The 16,955-nt window shown below is 44.3% G+C and overlaps 1 protein-coding gene across 1 annotated transcript in view; it reads right to left on the bottom strand.

The window, feature by feature from the left end:
* LOC116686615 (calcium/calmodulin-dependent protein kinase type II subunit delta) overlaps positions 1–16,955 on the bottom strand; it is a gene marked incomplete in the record, with an annotated part of 176,474 nt that overhangs the window by 57,810 nt on the left and 101,709 nt on the right. Inside the window, 2 exon segments of the mRNA XM_032511637.1 lie at positions 4,487–4,559; positions 6,873–6,938. Coding sequence (XP_032367528.1) covers positions 4,487–4,559; positions 6,873–6,938 — 139 coding nt within the window.

The following is a 16,955-nucleotide window of genomic DNA, read 5'->3' as shown; positions in this document are numbered from 1 at the left end:
TGTCGAAGTGTCCTTGGGCAAGACACTGAACCCGATGCTGCGCCTAAATGTGTGCAAGAGTGTCTCTGATGAGCAGGTGGCACCTTGTACGACAGCCTTGGTCACAGCGCGTGAATGTGAGTAAATGGCTCCTGTACTATGTAAAAGTTCTTTGAGTAGACGTTAAGACTAGAAAAGCGCCATATATTTACAATTACCCATTGTACATCTACTTTAGTAGTGTAGTAGTGTGTAAATCTAAACGTGGGTCATATAGGCCACGCCCCCTTTGACCAATCAGTACCACACTGTAGGTGGGGCCTCAAGCGTAGCCCTAGATGGTAGCCTCCAACTTTTGTAAAAATTGGATGCGCCGTTCTTGAGATATAAACTTTTGGGTGGGGGACGTCCAGAGGGTCATGGCCATGCTAAAGAAAGAAGAGCTAACAGGTATAGCTGAAACAAGCAATTTTAAAGTGGCCATATTATGAAGAAAAAAAAAAAAAAAAAAAGAAATCACTTTTTCTGAGATCTGGGGTGTTATTATGCGTCTTTGGTGCGTTCACATGCATGCAATCTTGTGGGAAAAAAATCCATGGGGTTTTGAGCGAGATACGGTTTCTGAATGTCTTCGGTCTGCAAGGTAATCCTGCCTTGGACTGACCGAAGTTTGAGAAAGAGTTATCTAGCTGATGAGATCTTACCGAGCTACTGAGCATGTGCGACTCTCAATAAAGATAATATAGAAGTGAGATGTCTCACTCTGGAGCTAAAACAGAGACCTAAACACACAGGGTGAAAACAGGATCCGCAGCATTGTGCAGTACAACAAAAATAGGGTGTTTTTGGAAAATGAAACCATGTAATACCTATTCTGGTACAACCTCAAAATACAATTATGAACCTGAAAATTAGCAGAATATGGGCGCTTTAAAGTAGAACCAACTAAACAACCTCGCTGCTCCACAATAAAAACACAACATGCAATAAATCCATGCGTCTCGTCACATAAACCATAAAGCTTAACAAGAACTCTACAAGACAGCAACGTTATGCTTTCCTGGGCAGATGTTTGTGTGTGTTTTGGAAACCATGAAATCTGTATGTGGAAATGAAATCACATGAACACACACACACACACACACACACACACACACACCACACACACACACACACACACCACACACACACCACACACACACACACACACACACACACACACACACACACACACCACCCAACACACACACACACACCACACACACACACACACACACACACACAGACACACACACACACACACACCACACACACTACACACACACCACACACACACACCGCTACACCACACACCAACACACACACACACACACGGTGTGGCAAACAGTGCTCTCCATAGTGCCTCGGCTCGGCAGCTTGCTAATTTTGTTTTGCTTGTATTTGTTTTGCCTTTGTTTCTGCAGTGAGCCGTTGCAGCTGCCTTGGCAACGGCCAATCGGAGCGCGCGGACGGTGCGGCCGGCGAATGCAAACTCGGAGCTCATTATCGCTACGCGTGAACCAAAACCTCAAACACACGCGGCTCATTTGATTAGCAAATCAGAGCTCTGGGAGAAAAAGCAGCATTAGAGGTAGAGAACAGGGGACGTAATGTTTGCTAATGTCAAAATTACATTTCAGCATGATGAGACATTTGACCTCACTCAAATGTATTGTTATGGAAGTAATCTTTTTCATCAAGTGACCCTATATTACATCTGTATACTTGCTCTTGGGGGGGGTGGCCTAGACCTACTCTATCTGTAAAGTGTCCTGAGATAACCTCTGGTATCATTTGACTCTATAAATCAAATTGCAGGTTAATGACCCAGTTCCAGGATGGTGTTTCGGTACCACTTCCCCCTCAAAACACATTTTAAAAGTATGTACAGCTACTCTGTTATGATCGATATTTTGTTAACGGGCTGGAGGCACAGCTACTCGTTCCGGCAACACCCACCGTGCACGCGCTCGTTCGAGACTCGCCCGGTGGCTACATTCTAGCATCTCCCATAGGTCGACATGTAAAAGAGCAGCATGCGGCTAGATCTGTGGTTCCCAACCTTTTTTGGGCCGAGATACCTCCACAACCCGGTTAGATGAACTCATGTATCGTCGATTCATAATGTGTTCCGAATGTATACCACTATTAAAAAAAAAAAGAAGATATATATTCATCCAAAGTTGATCCATTACTTTTAGCTATTCAAACCGTTATGCTTGGGTCTCTCAAAATCTCATTGTGTAAATATTCTGTGAACGCACCAACGCTACAATATAGCCGCGGTATCGATAGCAAGGTATTTGGTCAAAACAATTATATTATAAAATATATGAATTTCTCCAAATTGCCCCGCCCTAATATACTAAGATATTACTTGCGCTACTGCCCAAGAATGCAGCTTTTTAACAAGGCCCATATAGAGACAGCACTGCTGTGTAAAAATGCCGAGTAACTAGAGGTCTGCCAGTCTCATGTCCAGGCTCATTAACACTCTTTAAGCCTTGGGGGGGGAGGGGGGTGCAGGTAGACCGCCGGCTCAGTGTCAGGTAGATATTTTATCTAAACATGACCCAACACCTCCAAGCGACGTGGCAAAGGAGCGTGTAATATGACTGAATGGAGCTAGAGATACAAGAAGAGGTCAGACAGTAAAAACAGGCCAGCCGTGTCGTGGGTATGACGCCACGGGACAAAGAGGAAAGTGTGTGGTCTCCATGGCGACTGTACTCACCTTGAGGTCGCGGTGGACCACGCCCATCTGGTGGCAGTGCAGTACGGCCTCTAGGATCTGCTGAATGCAATGACTGCATGCAAACACCAGGGGGCCATGGGTTAGTGACAAAGCTCCCACTCACGGTGCGTGAGCTGGCCGGGACACTCGGGGGGCGGGGGGGGCGGCCGGCCGTGTTAGCAGAGAGACCTGAGCAGCCATGATGGGGGGGGGCACTTTGGCAAAACACCCCATTTCCATTTCAATGTCCAAAATGGGTTTTTTTTTTGTTGCCACGGTCACCAATTACAATCGATTTTGTTGTTTTGCGTTGCCGTCTCCTGCTGTAAAAACACGGCTGGCGCTCTCCCCCCCCCCCCCCCCCCCGAGTCTCCGAGCAGAATAGGCTGTTAGCCCGCCGGACTGGAGCTGGGCCCTGGAGGGGGGGGGGTGGGGGGCGGCGGAAGGTGGGCTGAGAAGACCACGGTGTTAAAGAGTTTTTATTCTGTCAAAACGAGCTTTCAGTTTGGATTTACAAATTTTCCTATGGTTATGTTTTGGATTCTGATTGTTAAACAGTGCTGTGCTGTGCTGCGTTGCGTTTGAGAAACACGTTAAATGAAATGTCAACCGTTCCCCTTGGCCCTGAGACGATGTTGCTGCACCTGTATTCAACCAATCGGACCTGGTGTACAAAATTGCATTTTTAAAGATTGTGAACATTTTGCTAACGTTAGCGCTGGCTAGCATCTCGTTTCTCGCTGTGGAGACCGCTCTGACCGTACGAGACTACACTGAGTTACGCTCGATTCTTCTTCCCCACTCTGAAAAATGTAGCTGCCGTTTGGTTCGCTAATGAGCTAGCGGAAAGCTAAACCTTAGCAGACAGTAAAACTACTTCAAAGTTGGTGTTTTCGGGGCTAAATGGTGTTGTATCTGATCAGTTCGTAGACTCACGTACTTGCCGACACGATACCAGGATTTTAGGCAGTATCGGAGGTTTTTCCAGTACCGATATCGGTACGAAATAGTCATTTGTGCACAATAGATGGAGAACATGAATTACGAAATTCTTTTCTTATCTCCATTAAGCTTGCTGGGGTCTATATGTTTGATATAAACATGTTGTTCTGAAGTAGTTCTATGTACGGTACACCGTCAATACTATTACTACAGCAACAGAGCATGATTTACATCACAATTGCAGACTTGGTTAATCGTTTATGTATCTGATTTATTTTTAACAACTGATGTGCCTTGCATTGACTACTGACAGTGTGGGGGGGGGGGGGGGGGGCTTGAGGTTCAAACACAGTTCAGTGTTTTGATAATGAAATCCAAAACTGTGGTACTAGGACAAATTTAGTATCATCCGTTTTTTAGAGTCCTACATCTATACAGGTTTCACACATCCCCCCCCCCCCTCCCCCCTCCCCCCTCAGGTGACAGCCTCTCAGTGGCTGTGTCAGAGCGCGGTCCTGGACGGACGCTACATGCACCCTGTGCCCTGGCAGACAGGATAGCACCCGACCTACCGCCTCCTCTCCAGCCAACCGGCCCACGAGGCCCTGCACCGGGGGCACGTTGAACCCTCCTGTCAGCGGGCTTAGTGTGAGGCTGACTGGTGGAGGAGGGGGTGTGGTTCACAGTGAAAGGGTTAATTGGTCAGTGGGTCAGGCAGCGGAGGAGAGAGGCAGAGGTGCCGCAGGTGGGCGGGGTTTTTTTTTTTTAGCCGTTACTGTGGCACTTACTAACCTTAAGGTCCCTGTGCACTATGCCATTAACATGGCACTGATTTACACTTTCTAGAATCTGCTGTATGCAGTGACTGTGGAGGAGAGAGAGACCGGGCCAGAAGCAAAAAAAGAGGAGAGGAAGAGGGGAGAACAGGTAAATGTCAGGAAACACTGGAAGAACAACAACAACAACAACAACAACATGACAGAACACGGAAAACACATGGAATAACACCTGGTTGACAACGGACGAGATGTGAAGGAAGGATTCAACACGCCGGGAAACACGACCATTCGCTTTCTTTTCAAGAGTGAGACGTTAATTTAAAATAAAATTTAAAAAAAAAGGAAAAAGGGAAAAATCCTTTAAGGACACCAATTTTCTTGGTGAATGTATCAAAAATAAATGTTTTAATTCCAAAGGCCAAGGGAACTTTATGAGGATGCATAGTATCCTGATCCCTGAAATAACCTTTAATAATAACCACTCCTGCCTCGGGAATTTAACATAGGGGTGTTACTTATGCCCCTGTATTTAACATAGGGGGTGTTATACTTATGCCCCTGTTGTTAACTAGGGTGTATACTTATGCCCTGTATTTCACATAGGGGGTGTATACTTATGCCCGTGTATTTTAACATAGGGGGTGTATACGTATGCCCCGGTATGTTGTAACATAGGGGGGGTGATATTATGCCCCTGTGTTTAAACTAGGGGGGTGTATATTATGCCCCTGTTTTTAACATAGGGGGTGTAAATTTGTTCCCTGTATTTTAACATAGGGGTGTATACTATGCCCCTGTTTAAAATAGGGGTTGTTACTATTTATAAATTATGCCCTGCTATTTTAACATAGGGGGTGTATACTTATGTCCCTGTATTTTTAACATAGGGGGGTATACTTATGTGCCTGTATTTTAACATAGGGGGGTGTATACTTATGCCCTGTATTTTTAACATAGGGGGGTTATACTTATGCCCCCTGTTATTTTAACATAGGGGGTGTATATATGGCCCGTGTTTTAACATAGGGGGGGTTACTTGGGCCTGTATTTTAACATAGGGGCCACTGTGTTTTAGGAAGACATTATTTATTTACAATACATTATTCATTCACAAAGAAAGGTTGGATTTTTTTTTTTTTTTTTTTTTTAATAAGATCAATTTCCAAAAGTTTCATAAACTTATGAGCACCACTATGTGTGCGTGCGTGTAATTAATTTAGATACTCTTTAAAAGAGGTTTTAATGAAATGCAGGACCCATCTTTGGGTTACATCCCTGTCATGTGACCCAGATGACGGAATAACACAAATATACAACCTACGAGGTAAACCGCGTCGCTTTATTTTCATTACGCAAGTTTTTCTAATTAACTGTGCGCGTGTGTGTGTGTGTGTGTGTGTGTGGGGGGGGGGGTCTAGTAACAACTAGCATGGCTGTCGCTCGCCAGCTAAACACCCAATAAAAGAGAAATGGAAAAGGGTTTTTGGGGGACGTTGCAGCGTCTCGGGCTGAATCCGAGGATGTGGATCACTCTTGCAAAGAAACACATCGCAGTTTCTTAAAGCAATTTAAGTAGGAAGGTAAAGAAGAAGAGAAAAAAAAAAAAAAAAAAAACACAAAGGACACAAGACTCTGTGATCTTTAAAATCATTTTTTAAAAAGGCAATAAACTCCACGAAAAAGCCAGATCATTTACATCTAAACCGGCCTATGCATGTTGAGTGGATTTTTAATAAGTGGTCAGAAAGAGAAATTGGGAAAAGTGGATCCATAATCAAAGGACAGGCTATATATATATAGCCATATATATTTTATATATATGGCCATATATATTTTATATATATGGCTATAAAAGGCATATCAAAGGCAGCACAACAGGAAACACTCATGTAGGGCTGGGCAATACATCCATATCATATCAACATCAATATATGAGGCCAGATATCGTCTTAGATTTTTGGATATCAGGCTAATTAGTGGTTTTATTATTTGCCTTTACCCCCTCAGTCATTGCATCCACATTCTTGGTGATTGTTTATCAATAATCTCATTGTGGTAATATTTTGTGAAAGCACCGATAACCAATCCTACAATATCGCCATTGTTCGTCGCCATTTGCTCAAAAATATCTCATTTGATTTCCGCCACATCGCCCAGCTCTACACTTATTTACTGTATAATAAAGGATGGGTTGTAGTTTTCTGTGTGCGTGGTAAATTTAAATACTGACCGGTATTAATATGCAATTTCATGTTTTGCGTAGATCTCCTTTTGTTACCTAGTGCGTATCAGCTTGGATATGCCTTTGGTGCCACAGTAGAGTCAAATGGCTCCACATCACATGCACACGGTAAAGTCAGAAATATCCACACAACAACACAACGGAGCATCGCACTGACCTGGCGTCGGCCTCGCTGTAGTACTCCCTGGCAACAATGTCCTCAAACAACTCTCCCCCGGTAACTCTGCACGAGAGAGACACACAAATGGACGGGTTCAAAAAAAAAAAGAGAGTTGGAACATGCATGTCTGAAAAACAAGTGAACTGTCAAATCCCAGATGTTCATTTCCTGCATCTGGGGAGGGGAAGAAGACTTGATTATGTTGTTGGGTAAGGAATATTTTTTTGTGTGTGTGTGTGTGTGTGTGTGTGTGTGTGTGTGTGTGTGTGTGTGCGGACCATTTGGTCAGAGCTCCATGGCTCTGGAACAGGTCCTCTTGCTCTTCGCTCGGCCTCCTCTATTAACCTTTATGGGGGGGGGGCGGCAGTAGCTCAGTCCGTAGGGAGTTGGGTCGGGAACCGGAGGGTCACTGGTTCAGTCCCGTGTGGACCAAAAGTAGGGAGTGGGACTGGTGGCTGGAGAGATGCACTTCACCTCCTGGGCACTGCCAGGTGCTGTTGAGCAAGCTTCACCGTACCCCCCCCCCCCCCCCCCCCCCCCCCCGCTCAGGGCGCTGGTTCAACTGGCAGCCCACTCACTCTGACATCTCTCCATTATGCATGTATAGTATCCTGAGTCTGTGTGTGTGTGTGTGTTAGTTCAGGACTGTGTGTGTGATTAACAATGATTTCCCCATTGGGGATTAATAAACAGATTAAAATTAAAAATTAAAACCCAGCTTAAACACACGTCTTCACTGAGGCTATGGGATTTAATCTCTCCTGGCCACCTCTAACCCCCCCCACCCCCTTGTTTGTAGCGTCCTTGGGTTGTTGAAAGGCGCTATTTAAGTCAAAAATTTATTTTATTATTATATTATTATTATTATAACATATGTCAGCAGATGGGGTCGTACGGTGTGAGGACATCGTTTGTTCAGCTGGAGGACGTTTCGGTCTTTCCATGGGCGCGCCGACTGGACAGCTCTAACAGGATGGAGGTGCAGCAGTAATGAGTGGCGGACGAGGTATTCTGGTCCGTACTTAAGTAAGGACTAACACCACACTGTAAAAGACTACTCTGCACAAGCAGAAGTCCGCGTTGAAAGGTTCCTCCAGGAAAAGAGGGGCGAGTATCGCAGAAAGGGAGTTGATTTAAAGTTAAACAAACCCTCGTCTCCGTTGTAGAAAGAGGAAAGGATCCGACAGTTGGGTTTAATGCATGTTGCTAGGTTACTTCTAATCATCATCATATTCAGGTACAAGCTGTGTTTGGTGTGGAGGAATCTTACAGTGTAAAGGAATAGTAACTGAAGTAATAGTACTAAAGTAACTAGTTACTAAGCTGTCAGATGTAGGAGTGGATAACTAAAGTAACTAGTAATAAAGCTGTCAGATGAATGTAGTGGAGGTAACTAAAGTAACTCGTATCTAAAGTAACAGTAACTAAAGCTGTCAGATGAATGTAAAGAGTAACTAAAGTAAATAGTAACTAAAGTAACAGTACTAAAGCTGTCAGTTGTATGTAGTGGACTAACTACAGTAACTAGAACTAGTAACTAAAGCTGCAGATGTATGTAGTGGAGTAACCAGTAACTATAAACTAAGTAACTAGTAACTAAAGCTTTTCATATGCATATATGGACTAAAGTACTAGTAACTAAAGCTGTCAGATGTACTGAGTGGTAACTAAAGTAACTAAGCTGTCAGATGATGTAACGGAGTAACTAAAGTAACTAGTAATAGTAAACTAAAGCTGTCATGTATTGTATGGAGTAACTAAAGTAACTAAATAACTAGTAACTAAAGCTGTCACGATGAGTAGGATACTAAAGTAACTAACCTAAAAGACTAGTAGCTCAAGTAACTAGTAACTAGCGGTCAGATGAATGAATGAGTAACTAAGTAACGTAAACTAAGCAACTAGTAACAAAGCTGTAGATGAATCTAATGGGTATACCTATAACTGAGTACTAAAGCTACTTACTATAGTAACTAGTAACTAAAGCTGTCAGATGAATGTAATGGAGTAACTAAAGTAACTAGTAACTAAATCTGGTGAATCTAGTTGAGTACCTAGAGTAACTAGTAACAAATAACTAGTAACTAAAATGTCGTGTTTTAGTAGTTGAGTAAAAAGTAAAAAGTAGAATATTCGTGTCTCTGAAAAGAAAAGACTCATGTAAATACTCAACATTTGGACTGATAAAGACTTAGTGACATTCCGCCACGGTAAAATGGAGCGATACGTACATACAAAAAAAAAATTGGATGCATCGTAGGTTTTGCGACCATTCATAGAACCAACTCGTTTTCCCTAGAATCAACATATTATTTATTTTTATTTCAACCAATGATTGACCTCGATGTTTCTGTTCATACGGTACGATACCCGTTTGAAAAGCAATGTTATATCTTAAAAATGAAACAATGGCAGACTTGTGATGCGCATTCGTCTTAGAAAACCGTTTTAGGACGTCTCATGACATATTGTCACTTGAAGGGTATTCTACAACTATTTTGGGTTAGTAATTACGTGTCGGAAAGATTCAAATTAGGACCAAATCTCATGTCCGGCCAATAAGTGTGGTGATCCAGAAGAATGGAGAGCCAGGATATCTCTTAATATTTCACTCCGGTAGTGAATTGTCCCTGTTCATGCTAACCCTGTAGACGCAACACACGGCTCTCATGTGTTCATGGAGGAAACCGAACACGGTCAACGTGCTCAACACATGGGAATGGACTTGAAGACTAGTTAAAAAGGCAAAACCTTTTCGTTAGCCTCTGTTCGGTTTTTTTCTTATATGTTTCGGCTACTTTGAATCCCTTGGTTGGGAACGATCCAGCCGTGAGGTTGTGCAGAGTCTCGGTGGCCTCGGGGGTGGGAAAGGACTCGCGTGGGCCGTCCCCGTTCCGACATTCCACGGCGCTCCTAAATAAACGATCGGCTCGGAACAAAAATAGCTTGAAGCACTCACGCAACTTTAGCTAGTTTGTATTTTTAACTCTAGTCCAATTAGTTGGTCACTCTTATTATCGGATTTTCATATATTTGCGAATAGTATTGGCGGTTGCACGGTGTTCTGTTTTATGTTTTCTTACATGTGCTTATGCATTTTACGAATTATCTGTTTTTATATTCAGGTTTTACTGACTTGGTAATCCATTGACAGGGGGGGTTTATTGATACTTGTGCAATGTAGCAATGTAGGTGGATTGTATGTGCGTGTGTGTGTGTGGTGTAAAGTGTTTTATGAGTGTTTACAGCAGCTTTGTGTAGTATTTATACTGAGCCAAGACAACTTTCACTTTGGGGACAATATATAGATCTGAGCTGATCTTCATTCCGACACGACGTCAGTCAAACTGGGTTTGATTTTGCTCCGATCCAGCGTGTTCTTGCCGCTACAATGGGAACGAACGGACGGGTGGTAAATTATCTCATGTACAGTGGTAAGCAGCTAACCTCCAACCTAGTCTTGCACAGCAGAGCGGGGGTGCAATAAATACACCGGCACTTACTTTCACAGTCAGTTCTTAGGATGCTGTGTTTTCAGTGATGCCACGTGTGTCCTTTCACGTTTTGTGGATCTCGTGTTAATTTATTTGAAGTGGATTTCAGAATGCTTTTTTTTCCTGTTACCGTTTTGTTGTGAAGCACCGATTGTTGCACCGTGTCAAGACAAATTTACCTCGGGACAAGGGTCCCGAGCGTATCCCAATCTACATGCGGAAAAGTGGGGAGTAGGACTTGAGGACGCCTTGTTAAAGTCCCGTGCTACAATATGTGTCCCCTCCGGGTGATCACGAGCACATTGTGACTATGGTAAGTAGTAGGGAGCCAAACTTGTGCCCAGTTACACTCGGGGGTCAACGTCAACCACAGTAACAGTCACCACAGTGGGATCTCTTGGTAAATAAAATGGTGCATATTGGCAAAGGCTCCCGGTCAAGAGAGGAGTCCTGGGCAACGATTCGGTCGATGGTACCACCCTTAATTAGCACAAAATCACAGTAGTCCTCCTCTCTGGTCTCGATCCCGTCGGTGGCTAACCCGGCCTGTAGCTGCACGGCGTCCGATGAGGGGCTTCGCCAGGTTTTTGGTGTAATCATTGTCGTTGCTATGGCTGAGTCCTCCACACCAGGAGTGCCTGGGGTCTGCTATGTCAATCGGACTCTATGAGCCGCCGGAAGCTCTCAGAACAGCGGTGTTGTCTCTAGTTTCTATATTAGTGTGGACTGTACTGGGTGGCAAGACCTCGATATGGGAGACCGGAGAGCTGGGAGCCGCTGCACAATCACGCGCCGCCATCTTTGTCGCCCTTCTACAGTACTGGCATTTTAAAACTAGATTTCTGTCAGTTCTCAAGGGCAGTGTGCTTAAAAAATGCAAACCCTAAATAACCGTTGAATCATAAGGTAATACTCGCAGTATGACATTACAGCACTGCTGGTTTCACTGTTTTTAAAAATATGGCCAGAATAGCATTGATGTCAAATGAAATAAAGATGAGTGATAAAGTAATCCACTGTAAGAATCAACGCTTGCTGTACTGTCTCAGGGTCTGTGTTGTGTGGGGTGTGTGTGTGGTGGTGTGAGAGTGTGTGTGTGTGTGTGTGTGTGTGTATGTGTATGAGGACGGCTGGAGCACATGGTGCTGCACGAAACAGATGGAGCAAAGAGGCGTCAAACCAACGCAGAGGTGAACTACCCCATCTCCCATGTGCTCGGTGACGGCTCCTGATTGGCAGCGCGTGGCTTCTACCTCGTGTGTCAACGGGGGATCCTTGCGTCCGCGCGGCCACTAACCGTGTGGAGTGAAATGTGTAGTGTGCACAACGTGATCTGCAAAATAGAAAAACTCCGCACTTACAAGTCAAAGACCGATAGTGGAATCCTTCCTCAGATATGCTGTCATGGAGCCGCACTGTGAGAGGGGGAGGAGAGGATGTTGTTATGGAAAATAACTAGTCCACATGGTCAGTGTGGGTTCTGAACACAGTGAACGGTAGTTCCCTCTCAGTGTGGTGACAGGTCGGGTTCCCCTGTCACATCTGAAATATCAGTACCGATACCGGTTCCTGATATTCGGGCCCCGGTACTGATGGCAATGGAAGGTCCGAAAGCAGGGGCTTTATTTTCCAGACCCACTAGGTGTACTCTTGGTTTTTAAGAAAAGGCGTAAGGCGTTGCAGTTCAGTGGTTTCCAACCCTTCGTTGGTCAGAAGCGCCCTCTAGGGGGCTCAGAAAATAAAGACCCTGCTTCACAAGCTTCATTTGGCCACACTTTCCCGTACCGACGATACTTGTTTCGGTGCTTTCCATCTGTAATTCCAAAAAAATTATTTTCAGTTGTAAAAATAACTTGTTTAAAGTAACATCCTTTGTACTCGATTTAGTAAGTATTTTGAATATTTTGAACTGACGGAAATTAAATAAAATACCCTCGCTCCTCCCAAAAAACCTGTTAAAGCAAAATATTATTCGACTTTCATTCTTGTATTGGACATCAGTCTTTTTTTTTAAGCCCGTTTATTGTCGTCGTGGCCGTGTAATTGCTCTTTAACGTTCACGTACAGCAACTCAGAGTCGCCTTGTGCCGAACCGCGGTAAAATAAACTGCTCGTCTTGCAACCTCAGGCCTGTCAGTCAGTCCCCGGGGCTGGAACCACCGTGTGCCCGCTTGTCCCACAGGAAGGGGATGTCAATCAATCAATCAATCAATCAACATTATTTATATAGCACTTTACAGCTACAACAGGTGTCCAAAGTGCTCACATCAACAAGCAATAAAAACAAACACAACATCCAAAAACATAGAAGCATGGAAGCAGAGAAACATAAAAACAGATAAGTTACAATAATCATCAGAAGAAGAGTTGTTGCACCACTGCTGTGTATTAAAAGCCATTCTAAATAGATAAGTTTAAGTTTTAATCTAAAATGAACAACATCCGTGACAGTGCGAATGTCTGGTGGAGCTTGTTCCAGAGTTTTGACCCGATCGCCCCCCCCCCCCCCCACCCCCACTGCTTGTACCTCGACCTCGGGAGGTTTACTTTTTATTCACTAAAAAAAAAAAAAAAAAAAAAAAAAAAAAGCTACTACGTTAGTTATTAAATAAAGTATGCTTTTTTAATGCTAGACCTCAAAAAGCACATTTCTGTAAGTGTCGCCCGTGCGTGTGGCTAAAAAAAATGCAATACACCCTGAAATAACCGTTGTATCAGAGATAATACTCTGGAGTTATGGACTTACATTCAGCTCGTTTCACGTTTGAATTGCCACTGAAACAGCAAACCGTGTTTATCAGATGCATCTGCACGGCAATGGCAGGCAGACATGGCACTGTCTCTTCACTTTGATGAAAGAAGAAGAAGATGAAGAAGAAGATGAAGAAGGAGAACTCTTCCACCGGTGAGCTTTCACGGAGCCAATTACCGAGCACACCGTCGCGCTGATGGTCGTGCACGACAACGGTGTGGAACCGAGACGGACACGACGCCGCTGACTGCTCCTGGAGTACAGGAGCGTACGTTCAGGGGGTACGAGCTTGGTAAGCAAGACAGCTGTTCCAATCTTTAGACGGGGTCCTTACGGGGTTTTAGGCAAGGACCTTAGTGGTAAAAGAGAACGAGCAGTAGCTTCCTATAAAAAACCTGGAATGGACTACATCCGGGGGAAAATGAGACCAAGTGGGTTCACTGATTTCACCGAATGACATTTCTGTTCAAACTGAATGTACCCAAGTCAAATTTTGTTTAAAATCCTAAGTGGGACGGAAAGGCCACTTTTAAGCTGGCCTTTTGAGTGGAAGTGCTAGGGCAGCTGCGATAGCGTCAAAATCTCCATTTTTAAAACGACTAAATAGACTCTATACACCATGGACTTGCTCCGATATCCCAGGGGGCTTGCACATAACTCAGCATTTAGACCTTTTTTTTTTTTTTTGACGACTCTTTAGCGGTTGGCGTTTCCGGTTCATAGCTCGCGGTCAAAAAGAGTCGATTCACGAGCAACTCACAGGGACGGGCGTGAAGACGGAGAGCTCCTAAAGCTCCGTCCATTTAAATGCACAGACATTTTGTTGTTCTTGTTGTTAGGGAACAAAACAATATTGACCTTGGCCTCACTACAGATACATTCCTCCTTGGAGTCCGTTCATTTGCATTTGGAGCGCGACACTTTTAATATAATACATACGGGAGGAGCTGGCTTTCCTAGTTTCATTTAAACGAAGGTTTGACACACTGACAACAGAGCAGCAAACCCAATCCACCTATGCGTTTGTCTGTCGCGCCCACCCCCACCCCACCCCCGTATTTCAGTACAAGAGGAAAAAAAGCGCCGAACGACCGATAAAATGCCGTTTTCACGGGGGTGTCAGAGTTGTACTAAAAGGTGTAATTACAGTTCCTCGGCCTTTCACGAAGCCAAGGATGGAAATGAGAGGAGGGACCATGGGGACCTGCTTTATTGTAGACATGCACAAGCCAGAACAAGGATCCTTTAACTATACAGATACATGGCTTAGACGAACTTCGTTGTAGTGATGAAGGTGGATGGGAGGAACGGATTGAGGAAGATAAACTGTGGCTGCCTTGCCGATGCAGTCCATCTCCAAAGCACTTAGAAGAATAGTGCACACCCGCGTAGCTTGAATATTAATGGATGCTCATAACATTGATAACCCGTCTTCAGGGCTAACCCTTTAAATAAGGGATATAAAGATAGTCACCCCTTATGTCATGAGAGGGAGGACAGAGATAGCGATACAGGAACTAGACCGGGAGCAGTAGTTCCATGTGGGATGCTTAGCAGGCGGCAGATCTGGCCTCTCTCTCCAGCTTCGGTGATCTGCGGAGACAAAAAAGACGACAGGTTTGTCACACGTCTGCGAGCCTGCTGGGAGCTCTCGACGGTGTCTCCGCACTCCACACAAACACCACCCCACCTCTCCCCCCCCCCCCCCCCCCCACTGTGTCTCTGCGACGGTCCAAAGTACCTGCGGTGTACTGTAGTCAGAGAGAGTTTGAGAAATGCGGGTACTAATGGTACTACAGTACATAGGTGTTACTTTTCCAACTGTATAGTCTTAGTGGCAATATGCTCTTTTAAAAGGGTAAGTCCCACATGTGAGGAGTGGTAGTTTGGTTTCCACGTTGAACGTATCAAAGGATCAAGTCAGAAAGAGAAACTGCAGTGACTAGTCAATGAACAAAGACAAAGTGGACAAAGAAAAACAGCAAGTCAAAGCTCATAGGGACGATGGGCCATACAGAAACATCAAAAATTTTATGTTATTAAAAGGACTTTGTGCGATCTCTTTTGTTTCAACTTTCTATACTTTTCAAGCATGTTTTCCAGCTATTTATTGACGCTCAAAGAGAACGGTAAATACTGGTCGGTCTGTCAAGAGTGAAAATGTCGTCTCTCAACTACGTGATATCATCACATTTCCATTACAGGTTTCTTCTTTTCCACGTAACTGTCCCTAAGTTAATAGAAAGAGTCTCTGACTCCATCTGGCCATTGTTGAGATCAATAATATAACTGTGATTGAGCTTTATTTTTTTAGATTTTAGCTCAGAAGAACTAATTCTCCGCTGGGGGTCCCCTAAACGTTGGGGGGTTCCTTTCTCCTCTAAAGCACTTAATCAACAAGACGACACATGTCCCGATGCTAATCTAATCAACGTCTTTGCACTGAGTTACCCTATTAAAAAAAACGTTTTTCTACGTACCAATTTGACACAACTAGGGCTGAAAACCATTCTCAAGTAACTGCCGATACATTCTAAAAAAAAAAAAAAAAAACTCGATTCGCCTTGAGGCTTTGTTAATCAACGTTACCAACGTTGTATCGCTTCGGTGTTGCCGCACGATATTATACCGTCGCAACCGGGCCGACGCTGCTAGCGACACATCTCCCGCCGCGATGACACAACGAAGAAGAGAGCGTAAGGGTCTAAGAGATAACAACAGAACTCTCCATAGATTGGAATCATTCAGCCGTGATTAATTAGGAAAACCCGTAGAGTCTCTCTACTGCAAGATCAAAATGTTAGCACGAGGTGCATGACGTCAGCGCTTCGGCATCTCAACAAGAAGGTAGAGTCTAACTAATCATCCATTTCATGAAGGCAAGAAAAAGACCAGAAACAACCAAACAGCCAACAACCACCAGAGTCAAGACACGAATACTGGTGGCGACACAAACTCTGGACTGGACTTGCTCTGGACTGACTGACTGACTGACTGACTGTCTGTGTGCTCTCTCTCTCTCCTCTCTCATCGTCTATCTCGCTCTCTCTCTCTCTCGGATAGTCTGCAGCCCTAGCTCCGACCCTAAGAGCATGGAGGTCGAGAGCGGCGTCTCTCAGGAAAGGTGATAAGAGAAGAAATTATAACGGGGAAAACAAGGAGTACAAAAAGGAGTCACTGGGGTTATCGCCAACCAGTGATTTGCTATTCAACTGAAGAGGCTTTGAGATGCAGGAATATGGAGACAGAGTGTCTCAAAAGACTGTTGATAGTAATTGCTGTTGTGTAGTCACCATCGCAGGTAGATTCAAAAGAAAAATCATGGCCCAAATATTAAATTGCAAGTAACATACATCACAGGAAAACGTTCGGTTGGGGTGCTTGATGTTTCTCAATCATAAATCAGAAAAGAGTCTGAGGTGGGATAGCACTGAGCGTGGCCCACTCTCCAAAGCCCAGATGAGCTCCAGAAACACGCCTTCAGGACCAGAAATCGGGAGGGACAGCAGCTAGTCCAAAGCAGCCGACTACTGGGTCCACATCCGTTCTGCAGGTTCAACAATATATTATTATAATTATTATTATGGTATTAGAGCTGTCAGTACTCCTCTATAATACCATTCAAAGTTCATTTTTTGTGTTGCAGCCGGTTATAATTTGTACGACACACTCAGGTTATGCATCGTCAACGCGTGGTTTTGGTCCACGTTCTGTCCTAGGGGGACTTCCACATCAGCCTGGTCTTGAAGGGGACCTGCTTCTGGCGCGTTGCATCATGGCACGCCACTTGTTACTTGTTTCCACACACACACACACACACACCACCCACACACC

This window comes from Etheostoma spectabile, unplaced genomic scaffold (genome assembly GCF_008692095.1).
Source record: "Etheostoma spectabile isolate EspeVRDwgs_2016 unplaced genomic scaffold, UIUC_Espe_1.0 scaffold403, whole genome shotgun sequence".
NCBI lineage: Eukaryota > Metazoa > Chordata > Actinopteri > Perciformes > Percidae > Etheostoma > Etheostoma spectabile.
This window is presented reverse-complemented; position numbering and strand designations above follow the sequence as displayed.